The sequence below is a fragment of the Dendropsophus ebraccatus genome, chromosome 9, assembly GCF_027789765.1.
Source record: "Dendropsophus ebraccatus isolate aDenEbr1 chromosome 9, aDenEbr1.pat, whole genome shotgun sequence".
Classification (NCBI taxonomy): Eukaryota; Metazoa; Chordata; class Amphibia; order Anura; family Hylidae; genus Dendropsophus; species Dendropsophus ebraccatus.
This window is the reverse complement of record NC_091462.1, coordinates 24,583,872-24,601,214: the sequence shown is the minus strand read 5'-3', so window position 1 is coordinate 24,601,214 and position 17,343 is coordinate 24,583,872. Positions and strand designations below refer to the sequence as shown.

The 17,343-nt window shown below is 41.5% G+C and overlaps 1 protein-coding gene across 1 annotated transcript; it reads right to left on the bottom strand.

The window, feature by feature from the left end:
- On the bottom strand, positions 1-15,206 carry UPP2 (uridine phosphorylase 2). The gene is made up of 7 exons (XM_069982734.1): positions 15,048-15,206; positions 13,424-13,541; positions 10,130-10,288; positions 8,585-8,699; positions 6,986-7,195; positions 5,316-5,462; positions 1-3,893 (listed from the first exon to the last, which is right to left on the bottom strand). The coding sequence occupies exons 1-7, from the start codon at positions 15,107-15,109 to the stop codon at positions 3,751-3,753; spliced, it is 954 nt and encodes a 317-aa protein (XP_069838835.1). The 5' UTR covers positions 15,110-15,206; the 3' UTR covers positions 1-3,750.
- Positions 15,207-17,343: the final 2,137 nt, after the last annotated feature.

Sequence of the window (17,343 nt, the reverse complement as noted above, 5' to 3'; positions counted from 1 at the left end):
TAATAATAATAGTTTTTTTTATTTAAATTCATGTATATACATAAAATAGATAATAGCAAATAATAACAATATACAAATATTCCCTACAGTACAGACACAAATACAGATTTTTTTTTTTTTTTTTTACCATTGTGGCACATAGACACGTCAAGCCTTGTCATCATTTGTATTGCCGAATCATCCCTTCCTCTATACACTTTCAAAGTGACAATGATTTACGTAGCACCATCGCTATACCAAACAATTTCAATACATGATGTAATATACAGTAACTGTTAAAGTGATGTATACAGGCCCAGAAGACAATCTAGATTCATTGACATATCATGGCTTCCTTCCCATAGCCACTTTGCACTTTACCCCTTCTTAAAGGGGTTTTACAGTTTCAGCAAACAAAAGCTATTCATTATAAATCTAAGCAATTATCTTGTATTTTCTAATATGGGAAAACTTGGCTCTCCAGCTGTTGCAAAACTGCAATTCCCATCATGCCTGGACAGCCAAAGCTTTAGCTTTGGCTGTCCAGGCATGATGGGAATTGTAGTTTTGCAACAGCTGGCTGGCCATGATACAGAATGTCTTCTCCGAACGTTTGATTGACGTCTCACGTTCGCAGTATATAAAAGCTAGCCCCATTCGCTCTGTTTTTAATTTTAAAAGGCATTAGCGTTTTATACACTGAATTATATCTTTACAAACTGGAGCTTTTCATTATTGAAATTATTTTATTGGGCTTTATTATCCTATAAAGTTTTTTTTTCCCCCTTAATTTATTTTAATGGTTTATGTGAAGAATAAGAAGGAGATTTTAGGAGCGTATTGTTCTGGAATTACTTTCTATCCTTCATAAAATATTCATTATTTGAAAAACCATAATGCAGTTACTGCGAGAGGATTAAAAATGGATAAAAAGGCGACTGATAGGAAATACAATGCGGTATAAACAATCGTATACATACTGCAAGGCCGGGCTGTGGCCTGCTGTAATCCCTACTTGCTATAACCTTGTACCTGCTGGCAAGAATCCTCATATATTCATTAATCATAAATGTCACTGACCTGAAAGGGCTTGAAATCCTCAGCCAAGATGGAGCATGTTTATACACCTCCTGCGCTGCCAAATCAGCTACAGAGGGAAATAAGGCTTTGGACTGAAACCTTTTAACTATTAAAATATGTTTGTTTGTTTTTTTAAACTATAGAAGCAAATTATATTGTGTTGCCTATTCCCTGTTCCCACAGTGCCATCTGTTTCATTCCAGCTCAGCTGCACTATTACACGGAACAATAATCGGCGGACTCGGCATGATTCAGCCAATTATCGCTCTGTGTAATAAATACAACGATCACGCGATGACAACGATCATCGGCTGATCGTTGATATAAGTTTGAACCTATAATTGTCAGGTGCCGACCGCGCATCACTACGTGTAACAGTGGTGCATGGCCGGCGGCTGACGATATACATTACTGTACCTATCCAGGCTGTAGGACTCCTCTTGCGGTCTTCTTCTCCCCGGGTCCCGCACGCTCCAGCTTCAGAGCAACCTGTCTAAGCTGAGTCGATGGCAACAATGGCCGTAGTTTTTGCGGGTTGGAACAATGCCTTAGTTTCAGTGGGATCCCGGCCGGAGCGTATACACATCGTATATGCTCTGGCCGGGATCCCGTGCGGCCCTGCAAATAACTGACATGTCAGTTTTATGCGGCCGGAATTCAATGAATTGTGGCCGTAGGAAACCCTGTCAGTTCACACTATGAAGCGAGCTGCTCCGGGCGCTCGCTCCATAGTGTGCAGGGGAAAGCTCTGATGCCGGCGCATCAGAGCTCTGCGGCCGGACAGATCATCCGTCCGATACTCCGTACCGGCCGCGATGATCCGGGCAGAGGCCGTCCGTTCTGTGACCTGGCTGGGGTCACGGAACGGCCGGATGTTCACGTTGTGTGAACATAGCCTAATACTCTATAGTGTTAGGGGGCAGACATTGTTCTATCAGTGACTGCATTTAGGACTCAGCAAGATAGTTATGAGACTCAGTTCCCTCTCTATGCAAAGCCAGAGGCATCATGGGGAACCATATCAGTGGAAAAAAGAGAGAAGAATGGACTAGAGCCTATACATTATTCTTTAATATTAGCCTATTCCTCACTATATAAGCACCAAAGTTTCCCTGAGTGCTTCTTTAGGCTATGTTGACACTGCGTATGATTGCGGCCGCATTTCGTACGCAGCCGTACATGTGCAGCTGAAACTACGGGCATGGGAAAAATCGACATGCAACCGGATGTGTACGAACCGCGAACATACGCCCGTAGTACAGTTATGCTTCCCTAGCTTGTTTCGAAGCGATCTGAGGCAGGTCATTTACTTGGAAATCTTCGCCCAGCCCAATAAACCACACAGAACGTTTTGAATCTAAAAATCAAGTTCAATTTGGCTGAAATAAGTACTCTGTACGGGACCGCATGGAAATCCACGGCCGTGAGTTTTAACATTTCCGTCCTCAAACAATGGTCTTGTTCATTTATCACGGCACCGTATACGATCCGGCCGTAAGCTCATACGTAGTGTGCATTGTGTGGCCGTATATCGTATACTTTCAAGCGAACGCATCAACCTCAAAACTACGTGCGTATATTCGCGGTTCGCACTACAGCCGGACTCATACGCAGTGTGAACATAGCATCAAAGAGTATGTATGCTTTGTGACCATTTCTTCTTTCACTGCATCTATAAAATCAAAATATACAAATTTACAAATCTATTGTTCTACATGCCCAGCACCTAGGCCGCCTTCTGTGTCACTGTGGATACAATTGACAGGTAAACGACTTACACCCGTTCTACCGTCAGCAATAAAAGGAGATAGATAGAAGAGTATACCACCCTCTGGCTGAGTACTAGCCTCTAGGGAAGCGATGGGGAACCTTCAGCCCTCCGGCTGTTATAAAACTACAATTCCCATCCCATCGCTTTAGCTGTCCAGGCATGATGAGAATTGTAGTTTTGCAACAGCTGGAGGGCTGAAGGTACCCCATCCCTGTTCTAGGTGAAGATCCTTTGGCGGGGGTCAGGGGGTATGGCCAGTACCTGTGTTCTGAGTTCGAGGTCCAAAAATTTTTTATTTAAAAATCCAATCCATGGGTCAGATTACCTTTGGAAAGTTCCAAATTGTAAAGATAAGATTTGTTCAATTCTCATCCACTGTACTGCTAGTGTATTCTGATCGATTTTCCATCTGCAAATCTGGACAGAAAATCACTCCATGGGAAATACTATTAACAGGACAGCTCTTTTGCTCTTTTTCAGAAAAGTTAGCTGTAGCAAAGGGACTACAGAGACCTCTGGAGGACCTAGCACATCCATATATTGCATTCAACACCTGTTCATGTCAATGGGGACTATGCAATACTTGACTTGACCAGTTGTGGCACTGCAGAGGAACTGAGCACTTATTATGAAGATGCCCAGCAGATTAGCTGATCACTGAGGATCTCAGGATCTGTGATCAATTCAAGGGAGTCTTTCTCATAAAATAATGGAAAATGTTATGAAAAGCCCCCCCCCCCAAAGGCACCACCCCCCATAAATATTTTTTGAACATAAAGGTATTTTACGTTTAGTGGTTCTACCTCCTGTTTTGCAGAGTAACCTGATATTCTTGTTTGTGTATACAGGGTATCACTCACAGTACAGAGTATATATACAAAGTGCACGGTGTAGCTTTGTTGTCCAGTACCGGGCTGATCCTATGTGTATAGGTGCAGTTGCTTCCTGATAAAGTGGGAGATCAGCTTCTGCGGTCGCTTCTGGAATTCTGTGAGGACGCTGTGACTGTGCGTGATCTGATCCCCCTGTAACCTGTCCAGAAGAGTCACGCAGACCACGGCGGCTGGAAGAGATGGAAGGTTAGAACTCTGTTAATGCCATTTACTGGTCAAAGATATCTATCATATAATAACAAGCTATGATATAGTATAATATAAGATGCTTGGTGGCGTGGTATTAGGGATGGCAGGCTTTGCTTCAGACCCTCACCCTCCCTCCTGAGCCACACTACACACATGCTCCATAGGGCAGAGCGTGCATGTCTTCTCAACGCAGAGACGGCTGCCGGGCTTATCTCCATGAGAAGGATGGTATAGGGCAGTTAAAACCCAACATGTCTCATCTTTCTTTTCAATTTGCCTTAGAGAAAGAGTTAAACCTTAAAAACATCAAAGGGGTTATCTAGTGAAAATCTTTTTCTTTTAGATCAACTGGTTTCAGAAAGTTATATAGATTTGTAATTTACTTCTATGTAAAAATCTCAAGTTTCCCCATACTTATCAGCTGCTGTATGTCCTGCAGGAAGTGTTGTTTTCTTTCCAATCTGACACAGTGCTCTCTGCTGCCACCTTTGTCCATGTCAGGAATTGTCCAAAACAGCTACAAATCCCCAAAGAAAACCTCTCCTGCTCTGGACAGTTCCTGTCTTGGAGAGGGGTGGCAGAAGAGAGCCCAGTGTCAGACTGAAAAGAAAACATTTCCTGCAGGACATACAGCAGCTGATAAGTACTAGAAGGCGTGAGATTTTTAAACAGAAGTAATTTACAGATCTATATAACTTTCTAACACCAGTTGATTTCAAAACATTTTTTCCTCTGGAGTACCCCTTTAAGCTCGGTAATGCTGACCACATGGCAAAGCCCAAATAGTTGTTTTAAACAAAACTGCAGAGAACTTATAATCAATTTGACTCTTATTATTTAAACAAACAAATGCAAGTAAACTGCAAATGTGTGAACATAAGGCTGGGTCCACACTACGTTTTTGCATTACATTTTTCCCATACGTTTTTGCAAAAAACGGATGCATTTGTGTGCATCTGTTTTGATCCGTTTATCCATTGATTTCCAATAAAAAAGAAAGAATCAAAACTCATCTGTTTTTTAACACACACAAAAATAAGGTCAGCTACGTGTTTGTGTATGTAAAAAAAAAACTGATGCGTTTTGACCCGTTTTTTTTTTTTATAATGGAAGTCAATGGAAAAACGCATGCACACAAATGCACTAATTTTTCAATATGTTTTTTCATCCAAAACGAATGAATAAAAACAGATTGCAAAAATGTAGTTTGGACTAACCTAACGCATCAAAAAAAGCAATGTAACTACTATGAGCGCACAGCTTTGCTATAGTATAGAGAGAGTCTACTACGTCTGCTATGACTTTATGTAACAGAAAGAAACGAAACTTCAAGGCGAAAACAACAATCACAGAACCCAGAGTCACGATGTCATCTCATACATTTGTTTATTTATAGTAAATACCTTTAAGTCCACATAAATGACACATGGCGGCGAAGACCGAGGACTCCATCTCAATGTTCCTGACTCCGGCTATGTACGCCTTCTGCAGATACTCGCATTTTTCTTCCTTGGAAAATGAGCAGAGCGCGCCGTCCAATCTCCCCTGACCTTAGAAATAAATTACTTTTACCTCTCTTGTCCGTATTTCATTGCTCACAAACAAACACACAATTATCTTATTTCATATGAGTCACTTCTGCCTCGCAGCCGATGTTTACCACCATGAGGCATTGCATCAAATAATAAATGGACAGATATCCATCCCTGAGAACAAATGCCGCAATAGAGGAGCAATATACACCAAAAAACGAGGGAGGGCTGAGCTGGAATCGGCTGGTAATAAGGTGAAGACTAGTGATCGCCAGATCTATCATATCTTTGGTCATTGTATAGAACAGATCTATAACCTGTGGCACTTAAAGGGGTAGTTAAAAAAAAATAAATGTTCAATTTCTCTGGTGCCAGAGGATTGTAACTTAATTTTATTAAATCTACAGTTTTCCAGTACTTATCAGCTGTATGTCCTGCAGGAAGTGGTGCATTCTCTCCAACGCAGTCTCTGACACAGTGCTCTCTGCTGCCACCTCTGTCCCTGTCAGAAACTGTCCAGAGCAGTAGCAAATCCCCATAGAAAACCTGTCCTGCTGTCCAGACTGGAAAAATACCACTTCCTGTTAGACATACAGCAGCTGATAAGTACTGAAAGACTCAAGATTTTTTAATAGAAGTAAATTAGAAGCCACAGGATGCAGATTACTCTGGGCTAAGGAAGAGAATCTGCTACTGCCTGCTTCTCTATGCTTCTTCTCCTGATCAGTGGGGGTCTTAGCCGTGAAACCCTTACGATCAGTATCTTTGTGCCCATTTAAGCTGTTGCAAAAGTTTTTTAAAAAGTTGAAAATTGTCTTTAAATCTAAAAATTAAAAAAATTCCCCACTTTTGCTGTATGTCCTGTCTGATTTACATCCTTTAATGGATGTCCTGCTCTTGCTGGGCACTCTGTCCTCAATATCAACCAATGGTGATGAGCAAACGATGAACTCTTTGGGTTCATCAAAATTCTCCGCACCTGAACGCATTTGACTCACAGATACAGCATACATGGATACTGCATATGTATGCGTGTTTTCCAGATCTCCCTAGGGCAGCATCAATGCCGGGAGTGAAATGCAGAGCGTTCAGACTTGGAGAACGTTGCAAAACCCAAGCAGTTCGGCAAGTTTCCTCAACAATATCAACCAACTCTATCTTTCTCTCACTATGTGGTAGGCTGCTATGGTTGTAGAAGGAGGGGTTATAGTCAAGGAGCTGTAGTAGGAGAAAGATAGGATTGGCTGAATTCCCAGCTAGAGTGTAGAACAGGACAGACACAGTTTGCATTAAAAGAAACAGAAGGAAATCATGAAAGACCACAGTAAGGTAAAATAATACATTTACCAACACATGCTCATTTTTTAGTTAACAATAGATTTCATCATCAGACAGCCCCTTTAAGCCTGCTGCTCGTGGACTGACATTAGACCGGACAGTACTGATAAGACTTTAGCCTATGATGCCTTTATTTCCACAAGACTTCTATAAATCAAGACAACTGTACATCTCCCATTACAGACAGTATATAAAGTACCTACCTTCATAGAAGTCATAGGTGCACATAGTGTGGCCAATGATGGTAGGAAAGTCATTGATCTCTTTGCTGCAGCGGAGAAGACTGTCTGCGAGGTGCTGGTCAAGCTGAGTGTTCCTGATAACCACCTTATCTAAAATAACCTGCTCAAACTGTGGTCTGAAAAATGCATCCACCGCAATATCTGTGATCACCACCGTGCCTGGTTCAATGCCTGCAAGGCGTACATAGTGTGAATCAATATCGGATCAATACTGCATAAGTGATGTAACAGAGAAGGGAGGATTTACCCCAAACGTACAAACAGGTCGCAGCTCATAGTTACCCCAAGTAATTACATCTAATACAGGGGCAGATACAGTGATGATATGTTAATGGGCAGATACTATTAAAGGGGTCATATTGGTCATGAAGTATGAATGATGGAAAAGTGCGGTCACTACACCTAATTATCATACCTGGAAATGACATCCATAGAGTGTTCTGCTACAGCTACAGCCCATACACTTCATGTATTCCTTAAAGGGAACTCGGCACCATGAAATTGCCACCTAAGTTTTCTGCATCATGTTATAGAGCAGAAGGAGCTGAGCAGATTGATATATATCTGTATGGGGAAATATTTACTACAACTTGTAATTTATTGATTGAAATCTCTGATGTTTCCATGCTAAAGAGTCCAGTCCATTGAGTGACACCGCCCACTGGACTCCTTAACTCAGAATAAGCAGGGATTTCAATTAACATGTTACAAGTTATACTGAATCTTTCCACATAAAGTTATATATTAATCTGCTCAGCTCTTCCTGTCCTATAACATGATGGCAATAACATTATATTGGTGACAGGGACTGTATACTGTATTCCTAAAGGTGGGGCATGGCCATCCTCCGCATATGTTTGTTTTAGTAAAGACATGTATTCCCTATATTCTGAAGTATCTTGTCTTAAAACTCTGTGCTGTGGTGTTCCTCTGTTATTCCTCCTGGAACTATATGAATAAATGCCAACTGGGTATAGCCATTACCTTTGTCAATCAGGCATTATACTGTCCAAACAGTGCTGATGGTGTCAGAGTGGGTAGGGACACGCCCTATTGTCCTTTGTTATGGTGCCACCTACTTGTCAGTTAATTCATACATTCCCAGGAGGAATAAGAGAGGAAAAGGCTCAATATATTTCTGTCTTTCTTTTTTTTTTTTAACTTTAAAAGTTTTTTTTTTTTAATACATTTTTTGCATACAAAACACACACAACAAGCCCATAAACACAGGCTACAATAAAGTAATACACGGTATTAGCCAAATACCTTAACAAAGGTTTCAGTTTACAGAGGAAAATAGGCTTCAGAATTATTATATATGTTTTTACAGACAAAATTGAAAATTGGAATGTTTTTGGAGCCACTTCTTTCTTTCTCTCTCTCTCTTTTTTTGAACTTTTCCCCCCTAAGAATCGTACATTTATTTCAGATACAGAAGTTGCTAATATTCAGCCATTTTTCTATAATGCCCATGTATTTTCTCCTACATATCTGTGCATGGGGGGGGGGGGGGTTGGTTTATTGGTGCAATGGACAGACTCCCCCCCCCCCCATCCTTACCAATTCCCCCCGATGTCCCAATACGTATAATTGTCACATCTTTGCACTTGGCATGGTGAAGAAGTTTGATGAGCTCGTGCAGCATTATGGAGATAGAGGGGATGCCCATTCCATGCTGCGAAAATAGAAAGATTCATGTTAGGAGCAAAAACACCCCTGTATATACATTCACAACCCAGCCTATAGACACTGTCACCCTACTCCCCGTACTTCCTTACTTTCCGTACATCCCTACTCCCCCGTACATCCGTACTCCCCATACATCCCTACTCCCCATACATCCCTACTCCCCATACATCCCTAATCCCCATACATCCCTACTCCCCATACATCCTTAATCCCAATACATCCCTACTCCCCATACATCCCTATTCCCAATACATCCCTACTCCCCATACATCCTTACTCCCCGTACATCCCTTCTCCCCATACATCCCTAATCCCCATACATCTCTACTCCCTATACATCTACATCTCTACCCCCCATACATCATTAATCCCCATACATCTCTACTCCCCATACATCCCTACTCCCCTTACATCCCTAATCCCCATACATCCCTAATCCCCATACATCCCTACTCCACATACATCCCTAATCCCAATACATCCCTACTCCCCATACATCCCTACTCCCCATACATCCTTACTCCCCTTACATCCCTACTCCCCATACATCCCTAATCCCAATACATCCCTACTTCCCATACATCCCTACTCCCTGTACATCCCTTCTCCCCATACATCCCTAATCCCCATACATCGCTAATCCCCATACTTCTCTACTCCCGATACATCTACATCTCTACCCCCAACATCATTAATCCTCATACATCCCTACTCCCCATACATCCCTACTCCCCTTACATCCCTAATCCCCATACATCCCTAATCCCCATACATCGCTAATCCCCATACATCGCTAATCCCCATACATCTCTTCTCCCCATACATCCCTACTCCCCGTACATCTCTACTCCCCATACCTTACTAATCCCCATACATCTCTATTCCCCAAACTTTCCTACTCCCCATATATCCCTAATCCCCATACATCTCTACTCCCAATACATCCCTACTCCCCATACATCCCTAATCGCCATACATCCCTAATCCCAATACATCTCTACTCCCCGTACAGCCCTACTCCCCGTACATCCCTAATCCCGTACATCCCTAATCCCCATACATCCCTAATCCCAATACATCCCTACTCCCCATACATCCCTACTCCCCGTAAACCCCTTCTCCCCATACATCCCTACTCCCCATACATCCCTAATCCCAATACATCCCTACTCCCCATACATCCCTACTCCTCGTACATCCCTTCTCCCCATGCATCCCTAATCCCCATACATCACTGTGTCTGCATTGTCTCATATAGTTGCATGAAAAAATAAAAACAAAAAAGTTCTCTCTACTCTGAAAGACACAATTTTGGTATCTGCTATGAATAATAGAAGCCAGTCATTTCTACCCGGTGACTATTGATTGCGTCTGTGCAGTTTGTTATCTTCCATTTTTCAATAAAATGACACTCACACTAATAGACAGCACCGGGCCGGCTTTGTACATGCTGTATCTGTCTGTGCCGGCACAAATATCACTTATGTCACTTCCATCTCCGCTCAGACCCAGCTCCTGGTGCATGAATATTGCAAAATGCCTCATCCTGTTTGGACTTCCGCCAACGCAGACAAACTGCAAGAAAACAGGGGTAGTAGTTAATGCGGTTGTATGGCCTGCATGGCAATAAATTACATTAGATGGAACTTATTGGTTCTATCTCCTGTTAAGAGCTCAAGTGTTATGGGGGTGTAGCTGAGCCACAGCATGCGTGCCTCCTCTCCCCCACCCCTCCCTGCCTTGACTAATTGAAACACAGGGCTCAGTGCTGGAAGCCAACATTCATGTATTGTAGTGAGGGGTGGAGGAGGGAGCCATACTGTGGCTCAGCCACACCCCCTTGACACTTAAGCTCTGAGCATGATATAGACCTGACAGATTCATATTAAGGCTGGGTTCACACTACGTATATTTCAGTCAGTACTGTGGTCCTCATATTGAAACCAAAACCAGGAGTGGATTGAAAACACAGAAAGGATCTGTTCACACAATGATGAAATTGAGTGGATGGCCGCCATTTAATGGCAAATATTTGCTGTTATTTTAAAACAACGGCTGTTATATTGAAATAATGGCCGTTATTTACTGTTATATGGCGGCCATCCACTCAATTTCACCATTGTGTGAACAGATCCTTTCTGTGTTTTCAATCCACTCCTGGTTTTGGTTGCAATATGAGGACCACAATACTGACTGAAATATACGTAGTGTGAACCCAGCCTCAAGGGGTAAATCATCTGGTTACAGAAAGCTATACAGATTTGTAAATTACTAATATTTAAAAGCTGCTGTATACCCTGCAGGAAGTGATGTACTCTTTCCAGTCTGACACAGTGCTCTCTGCTGCCACCTCTGTCCATGTCAGGAACTGTCCAGAGCAAGCGAGGTTTTCTATGGGGATTTGCTGCTATACTGGACAGTTCCTGACATGGACAGAGGTGGCAGCAGAGAGAGTACAAGCTTAGTGGACAGGACCAGGGCAGGACAGCGCCGAGACCTTTATATCTGTAAATGTTACCCTAATGGGGCCATGATTGGGGGTGCCACGTCCTTACAGGCAGAGGCCAAACTGGATGAGGCTGGGCCCCAATGCAGAATCTGTATGAGGACCCCTCACTTCTATTACTTCTAAGAAACATCCAGTCTTACAGGACTTATCAGCTGCTGTATGTCCTGCAGGAAGTGGTTTATTCTTTCCAGTCTGACACAGTGCTCTTTGCTGCCACCTCTGTCCTTGTCAGGAACTGTCCAGAGCAGGAGAGGTTTTCTATGGGGATTTGCTACTGCTCTGAACAGTTCCTGACATGGACAGAGGTGGCAGCAGAGAGCACTGTGTCAGCCTGGAAAGAAAACACCACTTCCTGCAGGACATACAGCTGCTGATAAGTATTGATGAGTTTTTTTAAATAGAAGTAAATTACAAATCTGTATAACTCTTTGTCATCAGTTTATTCAAAAGCCTCTGGAGTACCCCATTAAGATAAGGTTTGCTATAGCAGTAAAATATATGTAGGTTTTTTTGGACCTATTTGACAACTAAAATGAGAACTATGGGGGAGATTTATCAAACATGGTGTAAGTGAAACTGGCTCAGTTGCCCCTAGCAACCAATCAGATTCCACCTTTCATTCCCCACAGACTCTTTGGAAAATGAAAGGTGGAATCTGATTGGTTGCTAGGGGCAACTGAGCCAGTTTCACTTTACACCAATTTGATAAATCTCCCTCTATGTTCTTTTCAGATGACATAGTGAACCCCTAGTTTTTTTTTCCATTACTACACATATATATATATATATATACACACATATATATATATATATATATATATATATATATATGTAAGCAGCAAGCGGCTGCACAATGTTGTGTGAGTTATTCTTAGGAAACCAGCAGTTCTACCCACAGGACGCAGCTCAGATTGCAGCTGGTACGAGCAGCAGGACAAACTATACATTGTTTACTCCCATTTTTGTCAGCTTATGTATACTGTATATTCAGCGGAAAAAATTACAGTGGAAACAAAATCATAGGGCGTATAACATGATTCAGAATGGTCCCCGTCCCCCCACTGGGAGCTTCTCCAAATATACATTATTTGATATGATTTCATAATATATCATTATAATGGTTGGAGCTTCAACAAACTTGGTATAAATCAATAGCACAAGAAAATAAGAATATAAAACAATGTATTATATCTTATTAGAGAACAATGTTTCTTTCTCTACCGTCATGTACTTCTTCTGCCCCCTCCTAAACTCATCATTCCTTATACATTAAGTTGCTAAATGTTTTGCGAGAAAAGACAGCTTACTGAGAGATCGGGTTACATGCTGCCCATAAAAAGTTTATAAAAAGGGGGATCTGAGGCACTCAGAACAGCTGCTGAAGTATCTCATAAGTCTTCTATTTAATGCCAGTGCTGGTTTCACAGTTTATACTGCTCAGTACTTCTCTATAATGTTTATAATGCTGCTGCATCTGGCGGTGTGCTGTGGAGATAGGTGAGTTGGAGAGCACAATCTCTTTTTCTGTGTGTGCAGGGTTATTGCATTTGAGCTGCACCCCCTTTCTCCTGAAACTTAGAGATTGAACCTGGAAAGAGAACTGGTGAAAAATACCTTAAACAAGTTATATAATAGTCAGAAAGAGCACTACTTCTCATGTAAATGAACAACAGTTAAAGGGGTTGTCCAGCTGGACTACAAAAACATGGCCACTTTCTTTCAAAGACAACACTACTCTTGCCTCCAGTTCAGGTGCCGTTTGCAATTAAGCTCCATTCACTTCAATGGAACTGAGCAGCCAAACCCTGCCCAAGCTGGAGACAAGAGTGGGGCTGTCTCTGGCAGAAAGTGGCCATGTTTTTGTAGCCCTGGATAACCCCTTTAATACTGATAAGTCATCAGAATGTGCAGTTTTGTTTGAAATGATACAATTCTAGTTGCTTGCAGGCACCAGTAGGGGGAGCTCTCTGCATAGTATTTGTGAACTGCTCTGCAAACAACAACATTGTTTATATAATAGAGTTTAATATGATTAGTAGATTTATAACGTCTGCTCTATGGACAAGTGTATGTCAATAAACTCAGGGACTGCACTGGGACCATGAATTATAAACTAACATTACTATTTGTCAGATAACAATGACATTCCGTAAATGTCTCTGAAAATGATACATACAATGAGTCAATGACATAATAGCTACCTTAACGTCCCCAAACATAGAGGGCAGGTCATGTGTTCGTGTTCCCAAGTCAAAGTGATAGAGAATGTCCTCCGGTAACAGGTCCAGATGGGGATTTTTAACATATCCAAACCCAGTGCTGGAAAAAAAAATGTCACCAATCCCATTATATGACATACAATGATACATAGATCGCCTATAGCCACAGTGGCTTACCTCTGTTATCATTAGTCTTATGTGATGTATGTGACCTATGAGATATTTCATTCAGGGTGGAGCATGAAAGGAACTTATTTTGGTGGCAAATATAAAAATATAAAACTAGGCTGGCGTACCCATAGAGTTCCCCCTTTGTGGGTTACTATATGGTGCCCATAAATCCAGTATAAAGTGCCCAGATAACATTGCCAGCCAGTTTCTTAAAGGATTACAGTTAATTGCAGTAGCCCTCTAGTCTATGTTCACACTACGTAAGTTCCGCAAAAATCACTTCCGTTGTTACAACGGCCGTGATATCTGCAGTACTAATGTAGTGCTGCAGGCTGAGGAAATCCCAGCCAGAGTGTATACACATAGTATACACTCCAGCCGGGATCCCTAGCGGCGCCGTAGAAAACTGACATGTCAGTTTTCTGTGGCTGCTATTCAGTAAACAGTGGCTGCAGAAAACCCTGTAAGTTCACACAATGGAGCATGCGGCTCCGGACGCACGCTCCATTGTGTGCTGTTGGGAGTTCTGATGCGGGTGCGCCAGGATGCGCCTGCATCAGAACTCAGAGGCGCTAAAGATTGTAAAATGTTCTCTTTATAGTGTCAGATCAGGAATGTAACTGCCCGGATGACTGCAGCCCTGTGGCACCAACCACTATACTGAAAGGTGATGCACTACTGTGTCCTATTAGACAAAGCGATTTTTAACGACTAACGATAAACTATCGCAAACAAGATTGTTTATCGTTAACCTGAAATCGTTCACCATATTACACAGAGCGATGGTCGTTAGTTACGATTGTTACTATGATCATTATTGCGATCGTTACAATGATCGTTTATACCATCTGATCCAAGCAAAACAATGAACAATGTGCAATTACACTGAACGATTAGTGAACAAATGCGGAACTTGAGCGAACGAATGTGGAATTACAGCGAACGATTAGCGATAATTTTAGGTTCAGATCTAAATCAACGATAAATGACATACGAACGATTTTTCAATCGTTGCCTGCAATTACACGATTATCATTTAAATTCGAACGATATAACGATTTTTTTGCTCGATAATCGTCCCCTGTAATAGGGCCCTTAGTCTATAAAAAAAAAAAAAAAGAGTTTACCCTTCAAAGAAAAAAAATCAAAAACACACAAAATTGCAAAAAGACTAAAACAAACACCAAGTTTCCCTCTGATTTTGGCCGTGTGTGAATGAGGCCTTTTAGCCCCTGCAGCAATGTAATAGGGTTTTGGTAGCTTCTATCTCTCTATGGACAGTTCTGACAGTCCTCATCTCCATCCACTTATCAGGACAGATCGGGGAGAGACAGTAACTCTGGCAGCAGGACCAAGGGCAGACATAATTCCCCGGCTTTTATAGCGCGTTTAGCGTTTATTCTCTATTACCCGCTCTTCCACATCATGCACTTACTTTACATAATTGTCCCTTTCAGGCAAGTTTGAGCTGCTGTTATCTGCTAAGATTGGAGCCATCGCTTATTTCCAGAGCCGTCTCAACCCACAATTATATGTTCCTCGGGTCTTTTCTTACTGATGCTGCAGATCATGAACTTCATCTAAAGACAAAGGCTGTGCTGATGTCACCAGGGGGGAGGATCTTATAGGGGGAGGTGATGTCATATGAGGAATGTGGCTCCTCGGCCTCTGATTGGCTGCCCCGGTGTGGGTGTTGTCTGGTTGTATTTGGTAAATACTGGTTACTGATTAGTCCTTGCTGGATGTCTGGGGTTATTTACTAAGTGCTGGTTACTAATTGCTGCACCCAATGACTCAGGAGATTTAGAAAATTCTATTTCCTGTAATGAAAGGATGAGATTATGGGCGAAATTCTGGTTACTAATTATCGTAAACAGAGATTATCTAGAAAGTTCTCGTTACTTATTGCTGTACAAAAAAACATATTTACCTAATTTTATAACTCTGGTCACTGATTGAACGAAAAGAATTTGGAGGAAAAGTAACATAAAACTAGTGTGAAAAAGTCTCACAATTTTGCACAATACTCTGAAAAAAGTTGAATTTCTCAGAATTTGTGACACTTTTACACCAAAATGTATATTAAAAACGATTTATCATTTTTCCCCAGTATGCACCTCCTTTAGGCTATGTTCACACAGTATATTGTTTTACAATACTGCTATATCGGCCACAGTAACATATTTTTATTTTATTTGGGAGTGCGGGCACATTTGGGTGCGCCTGCAATCCAAATTACCATTGAAGTCTATGCCGTCACAACGTCCATACATTGTGTGAACAGAGTGTGAACAACGGCCATTGTTCACACTCTAGGCAAAAAAAATTGAAATTGAAAAAAGTCAATTATTTGTGTGGCCCTATTGAACAATGTCCATTGTTCAATATAGTGTGTGAATAACATGCATTGTTCCCCATAGACTTTAATGCAGTGCATTATGTTAAGGCAAGAATGGCTGCTGTTTTAATTACCAACAACCCTCCTTGTCTTAAAAAATACACAGTATGAACATGGCCTAAAAGGGTAAAAATTACAGCCATAAAATTAAAGGGGTACTCCAGTCAAAAATGTTTTTAAGTCAACTGGTGTCAGAAAGTTATATAGATTTGTAATTTACTTCTATTTAAAAATTTCAAGTCTTCCAGTACTTATCAGCTACTGTATGTCCTGCAGGAAGTGATCTTTCTTTCCAGTCTGACACAGTGCTCTCTGCTGCCACCTCTGTCCGTGTCAGAAACTTTCCCCTGCAGTAGCTAATCCTCATAAAAAACCTTTCCTGCTCTGGACAGTTCCTGACATGGACAGAGGTGGCAGCAGAGAGCTCTGTGTCAGACTGAAAAGAAAACTCCACTTCCTGCAGGACATACATCAGCTGATAAGTACTGGAAGAATTGAGATTTTAAATTAGAAGTAATTTACAAATCTGTATAACTTTCTCATACCAGTTGAACTGAAAGAAAAAAACATTTCACCGGAGTACCCCTTTTAATGTATTTGAACATAGGGCCCTTTACCTTTGTGTTCAATAGAACTCAATAGTAAAAGGAAAAGGAAATGTAAAGAACCATTAATAATTGGATCGTTCGGCATTTGATTCTGGTGGCTGATGAAGTTGAATGGGTCACTAGGGAGTCCTGGAAAATATGGATATAGCCTATGGCCTCATATAGCCTATGGCCTCATATAGCCTATGGCTGCATCCAACTTCATCGGCCACCAGTAATCAAATGCAGAGCAATCCACTTCTGCTTTGACTCAACTAAGCGTATCAAAAACTGCAGTTTTCTTTTTCAGACTTCACTGTGAGTGAGTGCTAATACACATATGGCTGATAATTATAGACAATAGCTATAATGCCCATAAAGAACAGCATGGCCATAATCAGGACACAGTCAGACCTGGGTATAGTAGCAAGAGATTTTGGTTAGAGCTTATGTGATCAGCTGATCACTGGCCCCAGGTGCTTATAAGTTACTCTTTAAACGTCAATTACATGACAGGGAAACCATTAGCTGTAAATATATCACTATATCTACTTATGATTATATCTGAGTACTTCAAGTTCCAACCACAAGGGGTCAGCGGTCAGCTCCCTGTAGAATTATGTCGTCGATGTAATGAACCATCATTGCTCTACAATAGTCATTTCCTGATAATTTCATGACAATCTATGTGCGAAACGTAACATCTAAATGATAATAATTCCTATTTAAATGCAGCTGAATGGACA